Source organism: Jaculus jaculus, chromosome 8 (assembly GCF_020740685.1).
Source record: "Jaculus jaculus isolate mJacJac1 chromosome 8, mJacJac1.mat.Y.cur, whole genome shotgun sequence".
NCBI lineage: Eukaryota > Metazoa > Chordata > Mammalia > Rodentia > Dipodidae > Jaculus > Jaculus jaculus.
Window position 1 is genome coordinate 2,317,777 of NC_059109.1, and position 21,214 is coordinate 2,338,990.

Here is a 21,214-nt window from a genome sequence, read left to right on the forward strand (position 1 = left end):
GTTTATTATACATGGTAGGAACCCACAGGATATCTACGGGCCAACATATGCCTTGAGTCACATTAAAAGCAGCTCGTCCTTTCTTTTGGGGTGCATCCTGGATGTTTCTTGTCATTCTCCGAGTGCTGCCTGCACCACAGCATCCACCCTGGAGGGACACTGAGGCGCCCCGCCTCCTCTTGGTCTCCCTGGAAGGGAGATTGTGGCCGGCTTCCCTCATCACCTAGGAGGGTGATATTTTGGCGTGTAGCTCCCCCCGCCCCTTAGTCACAGCTGCAGGTCTGGGAACATCCTGGCTCCCAAGGTCTCCATAGAAAGCGGGAGGGAGTGGAGGGAAGGGTAGTGCGCGGGTCCCAGAGGCCTGTCATTCTCCAGCAGCTGCCTGCCCCTCCACCATGGCCCAGTAGTGTCCCCTTCTCTCCATGAGCTGCTGGTGGGTGCCCTCTTCGCAGACAGAGCCTTCCTTCAGAAAGAGGATGCGGTGGGCCTGCTGCACCAGGCTGAGCTGCTGGGTGATGAGGAGCACCGCCCTGGAGAGCCGATCGGGGCTCTCATACAGAAGCTGCTCCACCTGCAGAGACACAGCCGAGCGTCAGGGCCGGGGCCGCTCTCCATCCCACAGAGCCCGGTGCTTCCAGGGCCGGGACAGATTTCTTGGCTGCTTGGCCAAGACCCCCTCCCACCTGAGGACGCCTTTCCCAGTGCCTCATTCCAAACTTGTGTTTTGTTGAGAATTGTTCACATTAGCTGGGTGCCGTGATGCACGCCTTTAATCCCAACACTCAGGAGGCAGAGGTAGGAGGATCGCCATGAGTTCAAGGCCACCCTGAGACCACATAGTGAATTCGAGGTGAGCCTGGGCCTGAACGAGACTCTACCTCGAAAAGCTTTTAAAAACAAAACAGGAGAGATGGCTCAGTGGTTAAAAGTGCTTGCTTGCAGATGGCTGGGCTTCGATTCCCCAGGACCCATGTAAAGCCAGATGCACAAGGTGGTACATGTGCCTGGAGTTTGCTGTGGATGGCGGCCCTGGTGCGCCCATTTTTTTTTTTTTTTTTTTTTTTTTGCTTGCCAAACTCGTTTTAATGGTCAAACTCCTATGCGCCCATTCTTACATATATTCTCTCTCTGTCTTAAATAAGTTGTTTGTTTTTTTTTTCAATGAGGTGGTACAGATGGGAAAAAACCCTAAGAGAAGAGCAAAGGGTACTGGATAGTCTCACCACTCATGGGCTGGGAATTTTTATATTCTATTTTTTTGTGTTTTGCTTATTGAGGTAGGGTCTTGCTCTAGCCCACGCTGACCTGGAATTTACTATATACTGTCAGGTTGGCTTCAAACCCACAGTGATCCTCCTACCTCTGCCTCCCGAATGCTGGGATTAAAGGTGTGCACCACCATGCCCAGTTGATATTCAAAAGTTTTAGCTGATTAATTTGTGTATTCATGTAGGAGGTGGGTGCCCTGGCTCACATGTGGAGGTCAGAGCACAACCATGAGGTGGCTATGCTCTTCCCCGGCCTTCTTCGAGACAGGCCTCTTGCTGCTGGAAACTAAGGAACTGGGTGGCAGTCCAGCTGGCCCAGGAGCTTCCGATTCTCCTTGCTCTGCCTCCCATTGCTGTAAACTTGGAATCACGGAGCATGAGTCACTTTACATCCAGCTGTAAGTGGGTAATGGGGAGGATGGTACACTGGTTGGCAGGCTTTGTATATAACCACCTTTAACCTCTGAGCCATCTCCCTGGTCCTATATTAGATTTTTTTTAATTATTTTTATTTGAGAGGGAGGGAGGAAGAGGCAGATACAGAGAATGGGTGTGCTAGGGCCTCCAGACACTGAAAATGCGCTGAAAATGAACTCCAGACATGCGCGCCACCTTGTACATCTGATTTACGTGGGTTCTGGGGAATTGAACCTGGGTCCTTAGGCGTCTCAGGTGACCACCTTAACCACTAAGCCATCTCTCCAGCTCCTATATTAATGACTTTAATGATATATAACTTAGCAGTAAAGAGCGTGAGAATTGATTCAGGCAGACATGAATGTGGGTCCAGGGTCTGCTACTCAACAGCTGTGTGACTGTGACCTTGAACAGGTTATTCAATGTCTCATTGCCTCTTTTGTCATTGACAGAACAGTAATGCCCATCTCACAAGATTATTCCCCAAGGAATAATCAAGGTGTGCATGTGAAGGGCTGAGGGCTGTGGGACACTATACAAGCTTAACTAACAGTGATGCCATGAGAAGTCTTGGGCACTGGAGATGCAGAACCAGTGGATAATCTTTCTCCTTTTTTTTTTTACAAATTTTTTAGAGAGAGTGAGAGAATTGGTGGGCCAGGACCTCAGTCACTACAATTGAACTCGAGACACTTGCAACACCCAACAGGCATGTGCAACCTTGCGCTTGCCTCACCTTTGTGCATCTGGCTAATGTGGGATCTGGAGAGTTGAACATGGGTCCTTAGGTTTCACAGGCAAGTGCCTTAACCACTAAGCCATCTCTCCAGCCCTAGATATTCTCTTTTAAGTAGTTCTGGGTGTCTTGGGCAAAGCCAGTAGGAACAGAGAATTCCAAGTTTAGGCTGGATAATTGTGATGTTGGTGTAACTAACATGAAGTAAGCAAAGAAACAGTGGTGTGATTTCAGCATTAAAAAGATGACTCAGCCTGGAAAGATGGCTTAGCGGTTAAGACACTTGCCTGCAAAGCCAAAGGACCCAGGTTAAATTCCCCAGGACCCAGATGCACAAACAGAGCATGCATCTGGAGTTTGCTTGCAGTGGCTAGAGGTCCTGATGTGCCCATTCTCATTCTCCCTCTCTCTCTCTCTCTCAAATAAATACATAAAGATAAAATATTTTCTAAAAAGAAGACTTTCAGCCAGATGTGGTGGCTCACATCTGCAACCCAGCACTAGGGAAGCAGAAGCCAGAGACTCACCCCAAGTGCAAGGACAGAAAGGTTGAGTTCTAGGCCAGCCAGGCTTCACAATGAAATCCTGTCCCAAAATAATGAAAGACTCTCACCCGTAGCTGGCTATTAGCATCCAGGGCACTGGTGGCATCATCTAGTATGAGTAGACGTGGTCTTCGGATCAGTGCCCGGGCCAAGGCCACTGCCTGTCGCTGACCTCCTGACAGCTGGCTCCCAGCCTCACCTACCTCTGCAGGCACAAGAGTCCACTTGAGAGCTGGATGGACACGTGCGGTCACACCCACACCCACCCACACCACAGCCTGACCATGCCTGACATGCAGCTGGATGGTAGAGGTTCTAAAATGACAGATGAGGTTCTGGGGGTGCTTATGTAAAGTAACCATAACAACCAGATCTTACACACTGATGTCCAAGTAGTGAAAGGAATTGAAGAATAAATGCAGGATTATTTTGGGGGTCTCAAAAAGAAATCTTGTGGGGCTGGAGAGATGGTTTAGCAGTTAAGACGTTTGCCTGCAAAGCCAAAGGATCCTGGGTTTGATTCTCCAGGACCCACATAAGCTAGATGCACAAGGGGGCACATGCATCTGGAATTTGTTTGCAGTGGCTGGAGGCCCTGATGGGTCCATTCTCTCTCTCTCTCAAATAAATAAACAAGTAAATAAATAAAATAAAAGTAGGTTAAAAGGAATCTTGCAGTGAAGTGGTACCTGTGTCGTAGCCCTGAGGGAGCTTGGAGATGAAGCTATGCGCTCCCGACTCAACTGCGGCAGCCATGATTTCCTCCATACTTGGCACCTGGGCCAGGCCATAGGCAATGTTTTCTCTAAGACTTCTTCCAAATAGCTGTGGCTCTTGTCCCACCGCAGCCACCTGAGATGACACACAACAGGCCATGTAGGAGCCAGGGGCTGAAGACCCCAAATCCAGAACATATCATGCAGTCATCGGTCCTCTCTGAAGCACAGCCCCACGACCCCCAAGGTCTCCTACATCCCCCAACCCTCCTCCGAGAGTGCGCAGGGAGCGCGCTCTTCTCACTCGATGCCCCCCCCCCGCCTCCCCTCCTCCACGCTGCCCACCTGCATGTGCAGGTAACGGTGCTCATACTGGGCCAGGGGCCTCCCACCCAGCAGCAGCTGGCCCCCAGTGGGCCGGTACAGGTTCTGCAGCAGGGCAGCCACCGTGCTCTTCCCTGACCCATTGGGTCCCACCAGCGCCGTCACCTCTCCAGGACGCAGGGTGAAGGTCACGCCCTGGGGCGGGAGAAACACAGCAATGAAGTTGGAGGTCTCTAACCTTGACATCACCCAGCGTGGCGTCTGAGCCCAGAGGAAAGGAAGTGGTAAACATGCCATACTTGCACAGGCTTCTGGGATGACGGCCCCCAAGGAGGAAAGATGAGACAATGGAACAGGGATGAAGCAGGAGAGACCCCCGCCCCACCCCAAGGGTGAAGACCAGGCATGACCAGGCCTCACTCTTGACGTCACTTTCTGCCAGGAAGCAGAAACAGCATTTCAAATCACAAATGGACAGAAAGAGGGCTAGAAACCAATTTTGCCTTGGAATGTGGGAGCCTTCTCTTTGACACCTCTTTCCCCTTCTCCTTAGAAGCCCAAACTGGTCCATGAAATGAGGGTATGTGCTGGTTTGATTCAGGTGTCCCCCATAAACTTAGGTGTTCTGAATGCTAGGTTCCCAGCTGATGGAGATTTGAGAATTAACACCTCCTGGAGGCAGTGTCGTGTTGGGGGCGGGCTTATGGGTGTTATAGCCAGTTTCCCCAAGCAAGTGTTTGGCACACTCTCCTGTTACTGTTGTCCACCTTATGTTGGCCAGCAGGTGATGTCCACCCTCTGCTCATGCCATTGTTTTCCCCTGCCATCGTGGAGCTTCCCCTCAAACCTGTAAGCCAAAATAAACCTATTTATCTCCAGAAGCTGCCCTTGGTTGGGTGATTTCTACCAGCAATGCGAACCTCCTGACTGCAACAGGGTAATTTACAAAACACATCCTGAGCCCAGTGTGGTGGCACACGCCTTTAATCCCAGCACTTGGGAGGCAGTGGTAGAATCACCATGAGTTCAAGGCCACCCTGAGACTACAGAATGAATCCCAGGTCAGCCTGGACTAGAGAGAGACTCTATCTTGAATGACCCCCCCCCCAAAAAAAAAAGGTTTAGGAAGGACTCAAGCTTGGGGGACGTGGGCTGGAGGGAAGAGACATGGTGTGGGAGAGGCGAGGACGGGGTGAGGGTGCGGAGCAGTACCTGCAGCATCAGGACATCAGGACGGTTCGGATAGGCAAAGGAGACGTCTTGGAGCTGGACAAGGTCATTCATGTGTGAGGGAGCCAACAGGCCACTGGAAGCATAGGCAGGGGTGCGGTCCAGGTATTCAAATATTTTCTCTGAGGAGCCCAGAGCCTCTTGCATCCAGGGCAAGTAAGAGAGCAGTACCTACTTTTTGGAATAGATGAATGGAAGAGGTCTGAGCAGTGAATGTGGGAGCAGTGGCCCAGCCTGCAGGACAGTGTCAGTGACGTCAGAGGGCAAATCTGGGTGGGGAGGGGACAGCACAAGGGACCTCACCTCCACGGCCTTGGTGAACTGTGCCTGGTAGAGGACGAATGCAACAAGGTTCCCGCTGCTCACGGCCCCACTGGTGACCAGCTGCCCGCCGACATACAGGATCCCCACCTTCAGCAGCATCCCCGAGGTCTGCCAGGACGCCATAGCAGAAAAACCCAGCGGGGACACAAAGAACCAGAGTGGTCAGATGCAAAGTCTCTTTTCTCGCAAAGGGCAGACTGAGCAGGCTCAAAAGGGAGAAAGGAAGAAGGAACCCTGGAGGCCCAGGTGTCAGACTCTAACACAGATGGCAGACAGCCTCCTGATCTCCATGGCCATCACCATCATCACCACCTTGTGTCCTGTCTGGGGGCGTTTGACACTTTCCAGAACAAAAAGACAGTTTAGCCAAAAGTCATACCAAGAGCCTATGAAGGGACGTTATACTATGCCTTTTTTGGTATTTATTTATTTATTTATTTAGTGAGGGCTGGAGGGATAGCTTAGCAGGTAAGGCATATGCCCTGAAAAGCCAAAGGACCCAGGTTCAATCCCCCAGGACCCACGTTAGCCAGATACACAAGGGAGAGCATGCGTCTGGAGCTTGGTTGCTGAAGGCCCTGGTGTGCCCATTCTCTTTCTCTCTCCTCTCCCCCCCCCCTTTCTCTGTCAAATAAATAAATAAATAAAATACTTATTTAGTGAGAAAGAGAGAGAATGGGCATGCCAGGGCCTTCTGCCACTACAAACAAATCCCGGTTGTATGAGCCACTGTGTGCATCTGACTTTATATGGGTACTAGGGTATCAAACCCAGGCTGTCAGACTTTGTAAGCAAGAGCCTTTAACCATTGAGCCATCTCTCTGGCCCCTTGTTTCTTGTTTTGTTTTATTGTTGTTGTTCCTTGCTTGATGTTGAGACAAGATCTCAGCTACACTACAGCTCAGGTTGACCAGAAACTTACTATGTAGTCCAAAGTGACCTCAGACTCACAGCAATCCCCTCCCTCCACCGGCTGACTGCTAGGATTATAGACATGACCCGTCACAACTGGCTTTATAACAATTTTTCCAAATGAGGAAATAGTCTCTGAAAAGGTAACCTTAAGGCCAGGTGTGGTGGCACACAACTTTAATCCCAGCACTCAGGAGGCAGAAGTAGGAGGATCACTGTGAGTTCGAGGCCAGCCTGAGATGACATAGTGAACTCCAGGTCAGCCTTAGCTAGCGCGAGACTCTAACTCAGAAACAAAGAAAGGAAGAGCAACTTGTCCATAATCACAGCAGCACAAGTACAAGCTAGGAACTCCCACCTGCTGGTTCAGGTTTTGTTTTGGTGTGTGTGTGTATGTGTGTGTGTGTGTGTGTGTGTCACACGTATAGCTCAGAGTGGAACATCAGGTGTCTAGCTCCATCGCTCTTCCACCTGGTCTTATTTTGAGCCACAGTCTCTTTTTACTAACCCTGGAGCTCGTGGGGCTATGAGGATTCTCTGGTCTCTGCGCCCCTGCAGAACTGGGGCTACAGGCACCAGTGGCTATGCCCCCCTGTTTGATGTGGAGACTCAGACTTTGCTGGCATCAGAGCTGCTCATGCCCTTATTCTTGCATAGGCAGCACTTAACTCATGAGCCATCTCTCCGGCCCCTGGTTCAGCTTTCTTTACACCCACTTGCAGAGGCCCCTGGTGTCTGGCTCCCCATATTCCCATGCCACTCTCTAGCACAGCCAGCATGGAGTAGACACCAGGCAGGAATTGAGAGACCGAGGGAGACTCTAGGACTGGGAGAAATGGCATCTCTCTAGTGCACTGGCCCAGTAGACTTCATATGCCACCCCGGAAGGAAACTGCCTAGCACTCCTCCACAGGGCGGCGAGAAGGACACTGAGTGGAGTCACAGAGGTGGCTGGCGTGGTGACCCAGGCCATTTCCCACGGAAGGAAGAACAGAAGCAGTGTTGGCAACAGAAGGACGGAGGCGCCGTGAGCATTCATCCCCAGGTACTCACGCTAGTGGTCCAAAGGTTAACCACATAGGCCAACGCCTCCTTCTTGTTGAGCATCTTCATGTCCTCCAGCTTCTGCCTAAATTTCTGGGCCTCGCCCTCCTCATTGGCAAAGCTCCGGACTGTAGGCATAGCTGACAGGGCTTCAATGGCCACCTGGGTGGAGGCTGCCAGAGCTTCCTGCACCTGGACTGCCAGCGACTGTGGAGACATGGAACAGAGATGCCACACAGGGTGTGCAAGCCAGTACCTGAGCTACCTAGATGGGGTTCAAGTCAAGAGAGCTAACAGACAAAGGCATCGTGACACCAGGTAGGGAAGCGATGCAAGAGAGAGGGACGTGGGGGTTTGTGTTATTTGTTGTTTGCTTTTGTTTCTTTGTTTTTGTCTTTTGGTTTTTTGAGGTAGGGTCTCACTCTAGCCCAGGCTGACCTGAAATTCACTATGGAGTCTCAGGGTGGCCTCGAACTCACGGCAATTCTCCTACCTCTGCCTCCTGAGTGCTGGGATTAGAGGCGTGTGCCACCATGCCTGGATGGGATTTGTTTTTTGTTTTGTTTTGTTTTGTTTTTAACTTGTTTGAGAGAGAGAAAGATGCAGAAAGAGTATTTCTTTTTTTTTAAAAAAAATGTTTATTATTTGCAAGCAGAGACAGCAAGAGAGTAGGGCGCACCAGGGCCTGTAAGCACTGCAAATGAACTCCAGGCACGTGTGCCACTTTGTGTATCTAGCTTTACGTGGGTACTAGGGAATCAAACCCAGGTCATTAGGCTTTGCAGGCAAGTGTCTTAACTGCTGAGCCATCTCTCCATCCCTGGCATCGGATTCTTTAGAACAGATTTGTAGGCAGAAGTTAGGAGAGCAAAGATCATGGAGATGAGTGTTGGGCAATGTGGGAACACAGAGGATAGCTCCGGGAAGCTCAGGAAGACAGAGGAACAGTGAGGGACCAGGTAAGTCATGCTGAAAGCAATCTAGGAGGAACTGAGTTTGGGAGATCCGAGACTCTGTGTAAGGTTAGACAATTCCGGAAACATACCTGATACCATTTCCCCAGCTTCTCGGGCAGCAGGAAAAACAAAGGCAGGCCAGCCAAGGTGACCATGGTGAGGGGCAGCGATCCAGACAGCATGAACCCCAGGAGGCACAGGCCCCGCACCAAGTACCACAGCAGGATATTCAGCTTCTCCCTCAGAGACTCGCACACCCTGGACGTGTCTTTGGTTACCCGGGAAGTGATGATGCCTGTCCGGGAGAATTCAGTGGATGAAAAGTTCAGAGAGATGAGAGGACCTAGCAGAGCCAGTGTGCCAGGAGAGGGTGTCAGTGTGTGCTCTAAGGAGCTGAGAAGCAGTGGGAGGGGCTTGGGTAGTATGGGAACCGGATACGGGTGAAGAGAGTGCTAATGGAGGCCAGGTCCCAGTGGATCCTGCATTTGACCTGTAAAGAAGCAGATGTCCACGTGTGTCCCTCTGCTCTGAAAACTTTCTGGGTCTCGGAAACCTTCCTATCCTGCCTGAGTCACCATGCCCGTCACCCAGCAGACATGGCGAGAAGGGAGGCTGCTGCCAGGAACCCAAAGCCTGGGGTCTAACCTCAAGTTTGTCTCGGGCCATGTTCAGCCATGCAAGTGTCAGCAATCAGTGTCTAGACCTGAGTTTTCTTCACTATAAAAGAGGCGGCTGGACTCCATGACCTCAAGCTTTCTGGGGATAAAATTCTGCAATATCAAGTTAAGGGAAATTATGGATGGAAAGTCTGTATAGTTTGCTATGTTTGAGATATCAAGAATAAGAGGGCTGAGAGGTGTGGCTCACTTAGGAGAGCACTTGCCTAGCACGCATGAGGAGACCATGGGTTCGGTCCTCAGCAGTGCAGAGAGCAGAGAGTGGCGGTGCACCGTTATCCTAGCGACTGGGTGACTGAGGCAGATGGATCATGAGTTCAAGGTCATCCTACACAGAGAGTTTGAGGCCATCCTGGGCTGCATGAGACCCTGGTAGGAAGGAAGGGAGGGAGGGAGGAAGAGCAAGACGGTGAAGAAGGGAAGGGAAGAGGAGAGGGAGAAGAGAAGAAAGAAGGAAAGGATGACCAGGAAAAGAAAGAGAGACAGAGAGAAAAGAAAGAAAGAGCGAGAGAGGAACGGAAGGTTAGAAGTGGAGGTGCATGGGTGATGATATGGAGGGCAGAGGGCACATAATGGAAAGTTTCCTGGGAAACCTGTTTGGTTCTGCAGAAAAAACTCCGTCTCCTGGCGCAGGACAGAGCGAAGCACCTCTGCATGCAAGTGGCTGTGCATGTGGCCCATGACGCTGTTGTACATGCCGTCGCCCAGGAACTCCAGCACTGCGCTGGGGAGGGGGAGGGGGAGGTCAGGGTGTGCTCAGGAGACCCAGCTGTCCCTATGTCCTGGGGATCATAGCCCAACAGCCAGCCCCCCTCTGCTCTGGGGAGCCGCATTGCCAGCCTGCAGACCTGGCTATGGTGAAGATGGACATGACCGTTATGTTTCTAGTGAAGGCAGAGGCTGTCTTGTCTTGCAAAATCCAGTCGGTGAGGCGGCCGGTGAAGAAGGGAATGGCCATCTCCCCTGGGGAAAGAAGAAGGCTCTCTCAGCCACAAACATTTATATGTGTGAGCAAGTCAGCTCTGGCTAGACTGCCCCCTCTCTGGCCCCTCCCTGTCCCTTGCCCCTCACCACTAGCCTCCATTATGCTGCCCAGGTTTCGGGAACTCACCACCGCGTTGCTGCCCCAGTTGAACTTTCATGCTGGGAATGTGATCCTCCCCATCGACCTCCTCGGGCCATGCCTGACACACTTCCCAGGACCACTCTACCCTTCCTAACTCCACCCTGGGTTCCTGCCCAGTCCCGGTGGCCGCCCCGTCACCGTCCATCCTTACCAAGACACGACAGGATCAGCAGGACCAGAACCAGCCATAGGCGGCGCAGCTCCGGCCCCAGGCAGCGGAGCAGCCGAAGCACCATGTCTCCAGTGCCCCCATGGCCGCCGGGCTCCCAGAGGCTCCCCAACTTGTGCCACACGGCGGCTGCGACCAGCACCACCCCATAGCCGAGAAAGAAGGCGTCGAGGCGACTGCCCCAGTGCAGCAGCCTGGCCCCGTCACTGTCCCCGAGCGCTCCCCAGGAGGCCAGCTCTCGGAACGAGGCCAGGCACGGCAGGGCCAAGCCCAGCGCCGCCGCCAATGGCTCCAAAGCGGCCGGCCAAGCGCGGGCTCGTGCGCTTTGGCCCCGACGGGGAGCGGTGGCCTTGAGGACCCCGCGCACCCCCAGCCCCAGCACGGCCCAGCGGCTCAGGCCCACCGCCCACACCCGGAGCAGCGGCAGCGTCTCGGGCACCAGCAGGGAGACCAATGCGGGCAGCGTGGGCCGGAGCAGTACCAGGTCGGCGAGCAGCAGCAGCGGGGGCCCCAGCCGGGCGAGGACGGAGCTGGAGCAAACGCACCGAGCCATGGGAGCGCCCGGGCTGTCTCGTCCGGGCCTGGCACTGTCGCTGGCCCTGCTGGGCAGGGAGGCTTAGGATGCTGTCCCCAAGCCACCATCCAGCCGGGCCGAGGACGGGCGGCTGGGGGAGGGCCGAGGGGCGGGCCAGGGTGGAGCGCACGGAAAGTCCCAGGCTCGCGCTGGGTCCTGGTGACACTTGCTAGAAATGCCACCGTTTAGGAGAAAGAGAAATCGAAAGCGGCCGTCGGCTGCCTGCCCCGCCCTCTTCTACATGACGCTGGGCTGGAGAGAGACGACTCAGAGGTTGAAGGTGCTTGCTTGTAAAGCCTAACGGCCGGGTCCCATTCCCCAGAACCCACGTAAGACCAGGGGTACACGCATCTAGAGTTCATTTGCAACAGCAAGAGGCTTTGGGGTGCCTATTCGCCCTCCCTCCCCTCCCTCCCGCCCTCCCTCTCTGAAAGAATAAATAAAGCCGCTGCTTGCCCAAACTAATTTGGGAGCTGATATAGAAGTCAGGTCTGAGGGTGTAGCTAGAGGCCTTGGTGTCCTGGTTATTTATTTAGTTAGTTATTTGCAAGGAGGAGGGAAGAGAATGGGCACACCAGGGCCTCTATCCACTGCAAACGACCTCCAGATGCGTGCCCCACTTTGTGCATCTGGCTTTACGTGGGTACTGAGGAATTGAATCCAGCCCTCAGGCTGTGCAAACAAGTGTCTTAACCACTGAGCCATCTCTCCAGCTCCTGGTGTCCCATTCTTATCCATTACGCACACACTCGCCCTGTCTCTCCTGGACTCCTACCCAACCCTAGATGAATTTTCCCGACACCTCCAGCCTCATACAAGGCGTGACTCCTGCGTCACGGGTCTCCAGGCAGATCTGCGGTTCCCGGGTCTGCACAGGGCACCAAGGGCAGCGCGCGGGGGACGGGCGCCCCCTGGCGGGGACAGGGCGGGGCCGCAGCTGCGCAGCGCGCGGCGTTGATTGGACTGAAACCGAAGACGAGCGCGGCGCTGATTGGACAGAAACCAGAGCTCGGGAGAGGAGCGCGGCGCTCGCTCAGTGAGGATGCTGCGCGCTGGAGCATCCACCTGGGACCTGTCCCGGACCGGAGAAGTCCACACCGGGGTAATGGGACAGGAATCTGAGAGTCAGCGGAGAGGTGCAGACGGTGGGGCGGCCAGGGAGCTCCGACAGCGCTGGGAAGTGGATGGAGAGAGGGAGAGAAGCCGGGGCTCGATGGCCAGGGAGAGCCAGGCTCGCGCCCCACCGTGGACGTGGGGCATCCCTGCGGCTAGGCGGGTGTCTGGGGTCCAAGAAGGGACCGGCTTGAGAAAAGGGAGAACTTTGGCTCCGAGCTGGAAGCGCCGAGCAGAAGATACTCGGAAGCGCTTTCGCTTTCGCTCTGGTCAGGACAGTGGGGGCTGGTGAAACGTAGAGAGGGTCGGAGGGACCCTGCAGAGAGGTGCTGACCTGGCTCCTAGGATGAAGCCGAACTGCGCCTGGGAGAAAGGACCGATCCATCACACGGAATTTTTTCCCCAATTTTTATTAACATTTTCCAGGACTATAAAAATGATCCCATGGTAATACCCTCTCTCCCCCCACTTTCCCCTTTGAAATTCCATTCTCCATCATATACCCTCCCCATCTCAATCAGTCTCTCTTTTATTTTGATGTCATGATCTTTTCCTCCTCTTATGATGGTCTTGTGTAGGTAGTGTCAGGCACTTACCTTCCTTTGGCTCTTACATTCTTTCCGCCACTTCTTCCGCATCACACGGAACTTTTAGTAATCTGTCCATGAATAACCGGCACACGGATAAGGGGTCCTGTGGGGCTGGGGGTCCTTCTGAGCCCAGGATCTGCCCCGCCCGCGCCCCGTGCACTGGCATGCCTGCCGCTGGAGTACACGGAAACCCCAAGCTAGCTGGCTTCTGCTCCCCAGCTGCCGCCACACTCTTACCTTGTAGCGAAGTTTTTTGTTTTTAATAGAGAATTGGCCCCTAGAATGAAGTTGCTCGTTTTCTGGCCCTTTATTTGTGCTGAGTATGTCAGAAATCGCACTTAGGTGCAGGATCCTCTGGTGTCAGAAGTCTAGCAAGGAAACCATTCATAAATGGAAAGTCACCCTTCCTGCCAACGGGAAGTGCGGAATAGAAGTCAAAGCAAGGATAGGAGCGAGAGCTGAGACTTAGCCCATTCCTATTATTATGTGTGATTGAGAGATAAGTGTTTCTTTTCTGTAACTCCGTTCCCTCAACTGAACCGAGGACCCTTAAGGTGCCTTTAAACCTAGCAGAAATGGGGGAAAAAATAGAGCTTTATCCCCCTTCACTATTCCTGATTTTATTTATTTTATTTTAGTTATTTATTTATTTATTTTGGTTTTTCGAAGTAGAGTCTCATTCTAGCTCAGGCTGACCCCGGAATTCACTCTACATTCTCAGGGTGGCCTCGAACTCACGGTGATCCTCCTACCTCTGCCTCCCAAGGGCTGGGATTAAAGGTGTGCGCCACCAAGCCCAGCCCCTGAATTCTTTTTTAACCCGGAAAAAGCCCCTGTTCCCTAGTCAGATCCTGTCTGGGAGCAGAGGTTCTCTGTGCCGCAGAGGTTCTCTTTACTTCCTGATCAGAAATACCTTCAGGGCAACTTTGAGTCCCACTGGGTGCTGCCTGCTGCTTCCCTCCGGCCTTGGCTCCTTGCACCAACCGCCAGCCTTCACCATGCCATCCACTGGTCAATAGACTTAGCCAGAGCACTTTTGAGTGAGTGAGGCCTGGCCTTGCTTCCCAAGGTCCCGGTAACTTGCAGTGGGTGCGCCGCAGCCCTGTGCTTGAGCACATGGGGGGGAGTCATTCAATTCACTGGAGCGCTGTTTCTCCAGCACTGGAAATGTCTCCTCCTCCCACCTCAGTCTTCCCCTCAGAGGGGTCACTTCCGCTTCTCAGAACCCCATCCCACTCTTCTTTGGAGTGCAGAGGGTTCCATGAGGGGAAGTTGGGGCTTAGGGATATAGTTCTTTCTGTGTGTGTCACCGCCAGACTGTGACATTCTGCCTGTGACTGAATGAAACAATACCATGAGAATTGGAAAGAAACCCATATTTTATGTATTTCTGCTGTAAATGATTGTGTGGCCTTGAGCCAGTGGCCTCTGGCCTCTGGGAACATTTCCTCTTCCATAACACATCGGGCTGAGCTCTTCCCGCTCTGACATTGCACACCCTGTGTCTCTGCAGACAACCATCATGGCCGTGGAGTTGGATGGGGGTGTCATGGTGGGCTCTGACTCCAGGGTGTCTGCAGGGTGAGTACCGGTGAAGAGCTGTGCGCTGGGAAGGAAGCCCATGCTCCCAAATGCAAGTTGTTCTTGCTGGGTAATGAGCAGGGCGGGAGACTACAGTGTGCAGGGAACAGGGTGGGCCTTTCCAGAAAGCCAGAGTACAGTAAGGTTCTTACACTTCTAATTCATAGAGGAGGAAATGAGTGGGAAAGGAGCTTGAGTAGCTCAGTGAGTGTAAAGAAATGGCACCTCAGGGGCCCACAGGGGACAGGCTTCTGAGTGGCTCTTCTTCCCTCTGTGTCCAGGATAAAAGGGGGGACCTGTCTGGCAGATAGCTCACACCTCATTTAACACATTCTGAACTCTGTCTCCTCTCCCTTCCTTACCACTTTCTCACATGCAAAATGAATGGTGGTGCACTCGGGAGGCAGAGGTAGGAGGATCGCCATGAGTTTGAGGCCACCCTGAGACTCTACAGTGAATTCCAGGTCAGCCTGGGTTAGAGCGAGACCCTACCTTAAAAAACAAACAAAAAGAATGAGTATTTGGAATTACAGCAATATTACTTACATTGTTTTCTGTAGAACATTAAGTCTTTCGAGTTGACTGATAAAAGCATAGGTAATAGGTATGTTTTTCTTACCTCACTATTTTTGTTTTGTTATTAAATCTGGGGTTGGAGAGGTGGCTTAGCAGTTAAGGGGCTTGTCTGGAAAGCCTAAGGACTCATGTTCCACTCCCCAGATCCCACATAAACCAAGATTACACATGAGGTGGCTCACGCGACTGGATTTCAATTATAATGGCTGGAGGCCCTAGTGTGCCAATTCTTTTTCTTGCTCTCACTCTCACATTTTCTTTCTGTCATTTAAAAAAAAAAAAAGGCCAATCTGTTGGGCTTGCCTCAAAAATAAAATCTAAGTCTTTTTTTTTAATTTTTATTAACATTTTCCATGATTATAAAAAATATCCCATGGTAATTCCCTCCCTCCCCCCCCACACACTTTCCCCTTTGAAATTCCATTCTACATCATATTACCTCCCCATCTTAATCATTGTACTTACATATATACAATATCAACCTATTAAGTACCCTCCTCCCTTCCTTTCTCTTCCTTTTATGTCTCCTTTTTACCTTACTGGCCTCTGCTACTAAGTATTTTCCTTCTCACGCAGAAGCCCAATCATCTGTAGCTAGGATCTACATATGAGAGAGAACATGTGGCGCTTGGCTTTCTGGGCCTGGGTTACCTCACTTAGTATAATACTTTGCAGGTCCATCCATAAAATCTAAGTCTTAAAAACAAGTCTAATTTTGATCAATATAATGAGACGTTTACCAGAGAGGATTCCTTTTCGCTTCCTACTTTAACCCAAGCATGACATGTCACGCTGTCCTCTTGTCAAAAACGCTGGATAGCTACCTCAACAGTTCCTGCAACCCTGGTGATGCTGGCTATTGGCTCCTTCCCAACAGGGAGGCAGTGGTGAACCGAGTGTTTGACAAGCTGTCCCCTTTGCACCAGCGCATCTACTGTGCCCTCTCTGGCTCCGCTGCGGACGCCCAGGCCATAGCAGATATGGCTGCCTACCAGCTGGAGCTGCACGGGTACGAAGCCCTCAGGTCCTGACTCCCCACCTGTGGAGCACCCCCCCCCCCGCCCGATCTGCAAAGCCCTGCACGGAGTCCTGATTCAGGACCACTGTTTCTGCTTCTGCTTATATCATCTCTTTTTAAAAATATTTATTTATTTATTTATTTATTTATTTATTTATTTAACAGAGAAAGAAGGAGGGAGGCAGGGAGGGAGGGAGGGTGGGTGGGAGGGAAGGAGAGAGAATGGGCGCATCAGGGCCTCCAGCCACTGCAAACGAACTCCAGATGCATGCACCCCCTTGTGCATCTGGCTTACGTGATCCTGGAAAGTTGAACCAAGATCCTTTGGCTTTGCAGGCAAATGCCTTAACCGCTGAGCCATCTCTCCAGCCCCTGCTGGTATTATTTGAACTAAGCACCTGAATCTCTTAAAAGCTGGTTTCTGCATCTTTAAAGTAGAAATCATGATTATACCTCCCCATGGCTGTTTTGGGAATCAAACAATGTGTATGAAAGTGATTTGAAAAGTATAAAACACTATTCTGATGTAAGTCATCAGAGGAAAATAATGATACAGACCACCATACTATCAGGCAGTTGTCATGTGAGAAATCAAGGTCATTGGGCCAGGAAAGGCTTATCTGCTTTTACCCACAAAGGCAGGCCCAAAGGAGAACTTTATCTCTGGGAGGTGAGAGGCAGGGCAGGGAAAGCCTCTTACCCATTGCAGTGGCTGGATGCCTTGGCATGCCCATTCTCTCTTCCTCCCCACTCCTCTTCCCTCTCCCTCAAATAAATAAATAAATAAAATTTAAAAGAAAAAGAAGACAAAACTGGCTAGAGAGAGATGGCTCACTGGTTAAAGGCACTTGCAAGCCCGCCAGTCTGGGTTAGTTCCCCAGTAGCCATGCAAAACCACATCGACAAAGTGGCACATGTGTCTGGAGTTCCTGTGCAATGGCAGGAGACCCCATGTATCCATCCTCTCTCTCAAATAAATAAAAATATTTTTATTTTACTTATTTATTTGAGAGAGAGAAAGAGGAAAAGAGAGAGAATGGGCATGCCAGGGCCTCCAGCCACTTGCAAATGAATTCCAGATGCGTGCGCCCCCTTGTGCATCTGGGTCCTGGAGAAATGAACCGGGATCCTTTGGCTTTGCACACAAACGCCTTAACCGCTAAGCCATCTCTCCAGCCCAATAAAGGTATTGTTAAGAAAAGAATACCGACCCGACTCCCCTCAGGGTGGAGCTGGAAGAGCCTCCACTTGTCCTGGCTGCTGCGAACGTGGTGAGGAACATTACCTATACATACAGGGAGGATCTGTCGGCACATCTCATGGTGGCTGGCTGGGACCAGCGTGAAGGTGGCCAGGTGAGTGCCTCCCAGGACAGCCCTTCTCTTGGCATTTCCCACTCTTCTAAGCTGGGAGATGGAGGTCATATGTCATTCAAGCAATGACTTCCAAGAATATCTGTCCTAAAAGCATATTTCAGCCCTGCTTGTGAGGTTCTGGTCTTCACTGTCCATGCAGAGTCCACTGCTCATCTCAGTGGGAGAGCTCGTGGCTGAGTCTTTAATCTGACCTGAGGATGCCTCCCTCAGGTGTATGGAACCATGGGAGGAATGCTGATTCGACAGCCCTTTGCCATTGGGGGCTCTGGCAGTGCCTACATCTATGGCTATGTGGACGCCACATATAAACCAAGCATGTCCCCAGAGGAATGCAGACGCTTCATCACCAATGGTAATGAACCAAATGGGAGATTCTTTCAACTTTTTATTTCATTTTTTTAAATTTGGTTTTTTGAGGTAGGGTCTCACTCTAGCCCAGACTGACTTGGAATTCACTTTGTACTCTCAGGGTGGCCTTGAACTCATGGTGATCCTCCTACCTCTGCCTCCTGAGTGCTGGGATTAAAAGTGTGCGCCACCACGCCTGGCTTTTTTAAATTTTTGACAGCCTCCATGTATACACACAGTATACCATGATCATAATCCCCTCCAGATGGGAGATTTAAAAAAAAACTTTATTGATAACCTCCACACATACACACAATATAGCATGGTCACAATCCCCTCCATATGGGAGATTTTTTTCAGGTTCATAATTTATTGTACAAATTTAGTATTACATGATGTATTCACAGTAGCTTCTCCAGGCAGGGAAACTTAACAGATGAAGTCAGATATATACAAACCCATTTGTGTTGCTTTCACAGCTGGAGTTTTTTTAGACCTTAACTTGAAGTATAAGACCATCAAAGCAATGCCTCCATATATTGCCAGTACATAATTCATTCTACCCATAAGAGTGTAAGAGCTGAAATATTTCCTTTTTTATGAAATATTACTTTTTTAAAATTTTTATTAGCATTTTCCATGATTATAAAAAATATCCCATGGTAATTCCCTCCCTCCCCCCCACACACTTTCCCCTTTGAAATTCCATTCTCTATCATATTACCTCCCCATCTTAATCATTGTACTTACATATATACAATATCAACCTATTAAGTACCCTCCTCCCTTCCTTTCTCTTCCTTTTATGTCTCCTTTTTAACTTACTGGCCTCTGCTACTAAGTATTTTCATTCTCACACAGAAGCCCAATCATCTGTAGCTAGTATCCACATATTGAAATATTTCTTAATACCAGTGAACTGGAATTGGGCATCAGATTCTTCACCTACCATGATTTCAGTCTTTGTCCAAGTCACAAATTCCTCAGCCAGTGGATATCCTTAAACGATCTCCCATATTGGAGATATTTTAAAAATATTTTTATTACTAGATATGGTGGTGCGTGCCTTTAACCCCAGCACTTAGGAGGCTGCAGTTGGAGGATCTCTGTGAGTTCAAGGCCAGCCTGAGACTACATAGTGAATTCCAGGTCAGCCTGGGTTAGAGTGAGACCCTACCTCAAAAAAACAAAACAAAAATGTATTTATTGGCCAGCAAAGAGAGAAGAGAGACAGACAGAATGGGCACACCAGGGTCTCTAGCCACTGCAAATAAATTTCAGATGCATACACTACACTCGAGAGGCATCTGGCTTTCTGTGGGTACTGGGGAATTGAACATGAGTCATTAGGCTTTATAGGCAAGTGCCTTAACTGCAGAGCCATCTTTCCAGCCCCCATGTGGATGATTTTTTTTAAACTTTATTTATAACCTCCATACATACTCACAATGTACCATGATCATAATCCCCTCAAAGTAGGTGATTTTTAAAAATATTTTATTTATTTGGGAGAGAAAGAGAGGAAGAACCAGATAGAAAATGGGTGCTCCAGGGCTTCCAGCCACTGCAAATGAACTCCAGATGCATGTGCCTCCTTGTGCATCTGGCTAATGTGGGCACTGGGGAATTGAATCTGGGTCCTTAGGCTTTGCAGGCAAGCACCTTACCACTAAGCCATCTCTCCAGCCCCAAGTGGGTGGTTTTTAGACATGGAATAGAAGTAGGTTATGAAGAATAGGAAGAGGAATACATGGGTGACTGTTTCTCTCAGTGTCAAAACTGGTTCACTTCTGAAAGTGAAAGCAGACGGGACAAAAGCTACAGATGGGACTTGGGGACAGTAAGGATAACTCAGGACTCTTGAATAAACCAAGCTAAGATATGTGATCTCCCTGAGACCAGCAGTGAGCTGGGCTGGCTTGGGCAATCTCTCAAGAAAATGATAGCAACTGAGCATGGTGATGCATGCCTTTAACTCCAGCACTCTAAAGGCTGAGGTAGGAGGATTGCCATGAGTTAAAGACCAGTGTGGGCCACAGAGTGAGTTCCAGGCCAACCTGGGCTACAGTGAGGGGGAACAAAAAGGACAGGCATGGCAACACACACCTTTAATCCCACACTTGGGAGGGAAAGGTAGGAGGATCACTGTGAGTTCAAGGCCACCCTGAAACTACACAGTGAATTCCAGGTCAGCCTGGGCTAGAACAAAACAAAACACCAAAGAGCTTCGTTACTAAATATTTAAGGCTCTGGGCACAGCTTGTTAATCTTCTGGGAACTTGAACTCGATCATGGCAGGAACATTCTCACCATGGGCATGAGTAGATGCTACCATGGCTTTTCTTAAAGCTGGCCTGCCTGCCCGCGGCTAAAGCCACCTTGCTAGTTGAGTTTTGAGGTGAAAATAGTACGTGAACAGAAGGGGAAAGATGGGCTGGAGAGATGGCTTAGCTGTTAAGCGCTTGCCTGTGAAGCCTAAGGACACCAGTTTGAGGCTCGATTCCCCAGGACCCACATTAGCCAGCTGCACAAGGGGGCGCACGCATCTGGAGTTCATCTGCAGTGGCTGGAGGCCCTGGCATGTCCATTCTCTTTCTCTATCTGCCCCCCCTCACTCTCAAATAAATAAATAAAAATGAACAAAAATTTTTTTAAAAAACAGAAGGGGAAGAAAAAGGGTTTTGAAGCTGAACTATTGTCTCCTCCCCTCCACAACTTGAAACCCTCTGCAGCTATCACACTGGCCATGAACCGGGATGGCTCCAGCGGAGGCGTCATCTACTTGGTCACTATCACGGCTGACGGTGTGGACCACCGAGTCATCCTCGGGAACGAGCTGCCAGAGTTCTATGACGAGTGAATCCTCTCAGACTTCATCTCCTTGCTTTTAATAAACTCTCTGGAGCCATGAGTTGGTGTGATCAGTGGGAAATGAAAGGGGTGTCAGAGAGGGGGTGCACAGGGTAGCCCATATGTGAGAGGTGTGCTGAGCAGCCTTTAAACACTGCAGACTATAAAAATTGTCATAGACCTGCTGAGTGCAGCTCAATGGTTGCTTGTGGTTTGCAGGCACAAGTCCCTGGGTTCAATCCGCTGGACCAAAACAGAAAAAGAAAATGCCATTCTGAAGCTTCAAGGAGGAGGGTGCAAAACTGAGCCCAGTGCATTCTCTTACACGCCCAGGGAGCTGCTGCAGATGCCTGCATAGCTGTGTCAAGGTTATGAGTTCCTGTCTTGCTTTTGCATTTCCTGAGTGACAGGAAAAATTATCCCTTCATTTTCTCTTCTGTCACCGTGAGTTCGAGGCCACCTTGAGACTACATAGTGAATTTCAGGTCAGCCTGGGCTGGAGTGAGACCCTACCTCAAAAAACCAAAAAAAAATTTTTTTTAAATAATACTTCATAATCAAATGGAAAATCCTTGGAATGCAAGGATGATTCGTCATAATAAACTATTATGACTCAGGTTAGTAATTCTAATTGTTCAGTCCAGAGAGCAATGCTGGATGCAGCAACATGGATCAGGGGCATTACTTTATTAAACTCTCTAATTTACAGTCATTTTCCATTAGCCATCCGGCTTCTTTACTGGC

General features: G+C 50.5%; 3 protein-coding genes across 4 annotated transcripts; 1 reads left to right on the forward strand and 2 right to left on the reverse strand.

Annotated features, from left to right (window-relative positions):
- Nucleotides 1–6: 6 nt before the first annotated feature.
- On the reverse strand, nt 7–11,022 carry Tap1 (transporter 1, ATP binding cassette subfamily B member). Its single transcript, XM_004649799.2, has 11 exons — nt 10,427–11,022; nt 9,998–10,112; nt 9,743–9,873; nt 8,562–8,767; nt 7,526–7,723; nt 5,540–5,668; nt 5,219–5,407; nt 4,028–4,201; nt 3,656–3,818; nt 3,035–3,171; nt 7–571 (listed from the first exon to the last, which is right to left on the reverse strand). The coding sequence occupies exons 1-11, from the start codon at nt 10,995–10,997 to the stop codon at nt 365–367; spliced, it is 2,220 nt and encodes a 739-aa protein (XP_004649856.2). The 5' UTR covers nt 10,998–11,022; the 3' UTR covers nt 7–364.
- A 996-nt stretch (nt 11,023–12,018) lies between these two features.
- Nucleotides 12,019–20,531, forward strand: Psmb9 (proteasome 20S subunit beta 9). Of its 2 annotated transcripts, none has more exons than XM_045157407.1 (6): nt 12,019–12,120; nt 14,235–14,302; nt 15,756–15,902; nt 17,122–17,251; nt 17,483–17,624; nt 20,353–20,531. In XM_045157407.1, exons 1-6 carry the CDS (start codon nt 12,061–12,063, stop codon nt 20,478–20,480), a joined length of 675 nt encoding a protein of 224 aa, XP_045013342.1. In that variant the 5' UTR covers nt 12,019–12,060; the 3' UTR covers nt 20,481–20,531. The 2 variants fall into 2 exon arrangements, with proteins under 2 accessions (XP_045013342.1, XP_004649648.1); XM_004649591.2 differs by having other exon boundaries at nt 15,756–15,887.
- Nucleotides 18,050–18,572, reverse strand: LOC105944797 (ATP synthase membrane subunit K, mitochondrial-like). Its single transcript, XM_045155986.1, has 2 exons — nt 18,511–18,572; nt 18,050–18,200 (listed from the first exon to the last, which is right to left on the reverse strand). Exons 1-2 carry the CDS (start codon nt 18,570–18,572, stop codon nt 18,050–18,052), a joined length of 213 nt encoding a protein of 70 aa, XP_045011921.1.
- Nucleotides 20,532–21,214: the final 683 nt, after the last annotated feature.

Bases quoted from the DNA above. Each gene is read 5' to 3' on its own strand.
- Tap1 (XM_004649799.2), bottom strand. From the start codon at position 10,997: ATGGCTCGGTGCGTTTGCTCCAGCTCCGTCCTCGCCCGGCTGGGGCCC. The intron at 5,669-7,525 runs GTGAGTACCTGG...GCGTCCTGGCAG, and splicing joins TTAACCTTTGGACCACTAGC to ACCTCGGGGATGCTGCTGAA. The intron at 572-3,034 runs GTGAGAGTCTTT...GTGTCTCTGCAG, and splicing joins ATGCTAATAGCCAGCTACGG to GTGGAGCAGCTTCTGTATGA.
- Psmb9 (XM_045157407.1), top strand. From the start codon at position 12,061: ATGCTGCGCGCTGGAGCATCCACCTGGGACCTGTCCCGGACCGGAGAA. The intron at 14,303-15,755 runs GTGAGTACCGGT...CCTTCCCAACAG, and splicing joins GACTCCAGGGTGTCTGCAGG to GGAGGCAGTGGTGAACCGAG. The intron at 17,625-20,352 runs GTAATGAACCAA...AACCCTCTGCAG, and splicing joins CAGACGCTTCATCACCAATG to CTATCACACTGGCCATGAAC.
- LOC105944797 (XM_045155986.1), bottom strand. From the start codon at position 18,572: ATGGTAGGTGAAGAATCTGATGCCCAATTCCAGTTCACTGGTATTAAG. The intron at 18,201-18,510 runs GTGGATACTAGC...GAAATATTTCAG, and splicing joins ATTAAGAAATATTTCAATAT to CTCTTACACTCTTATGGGTA.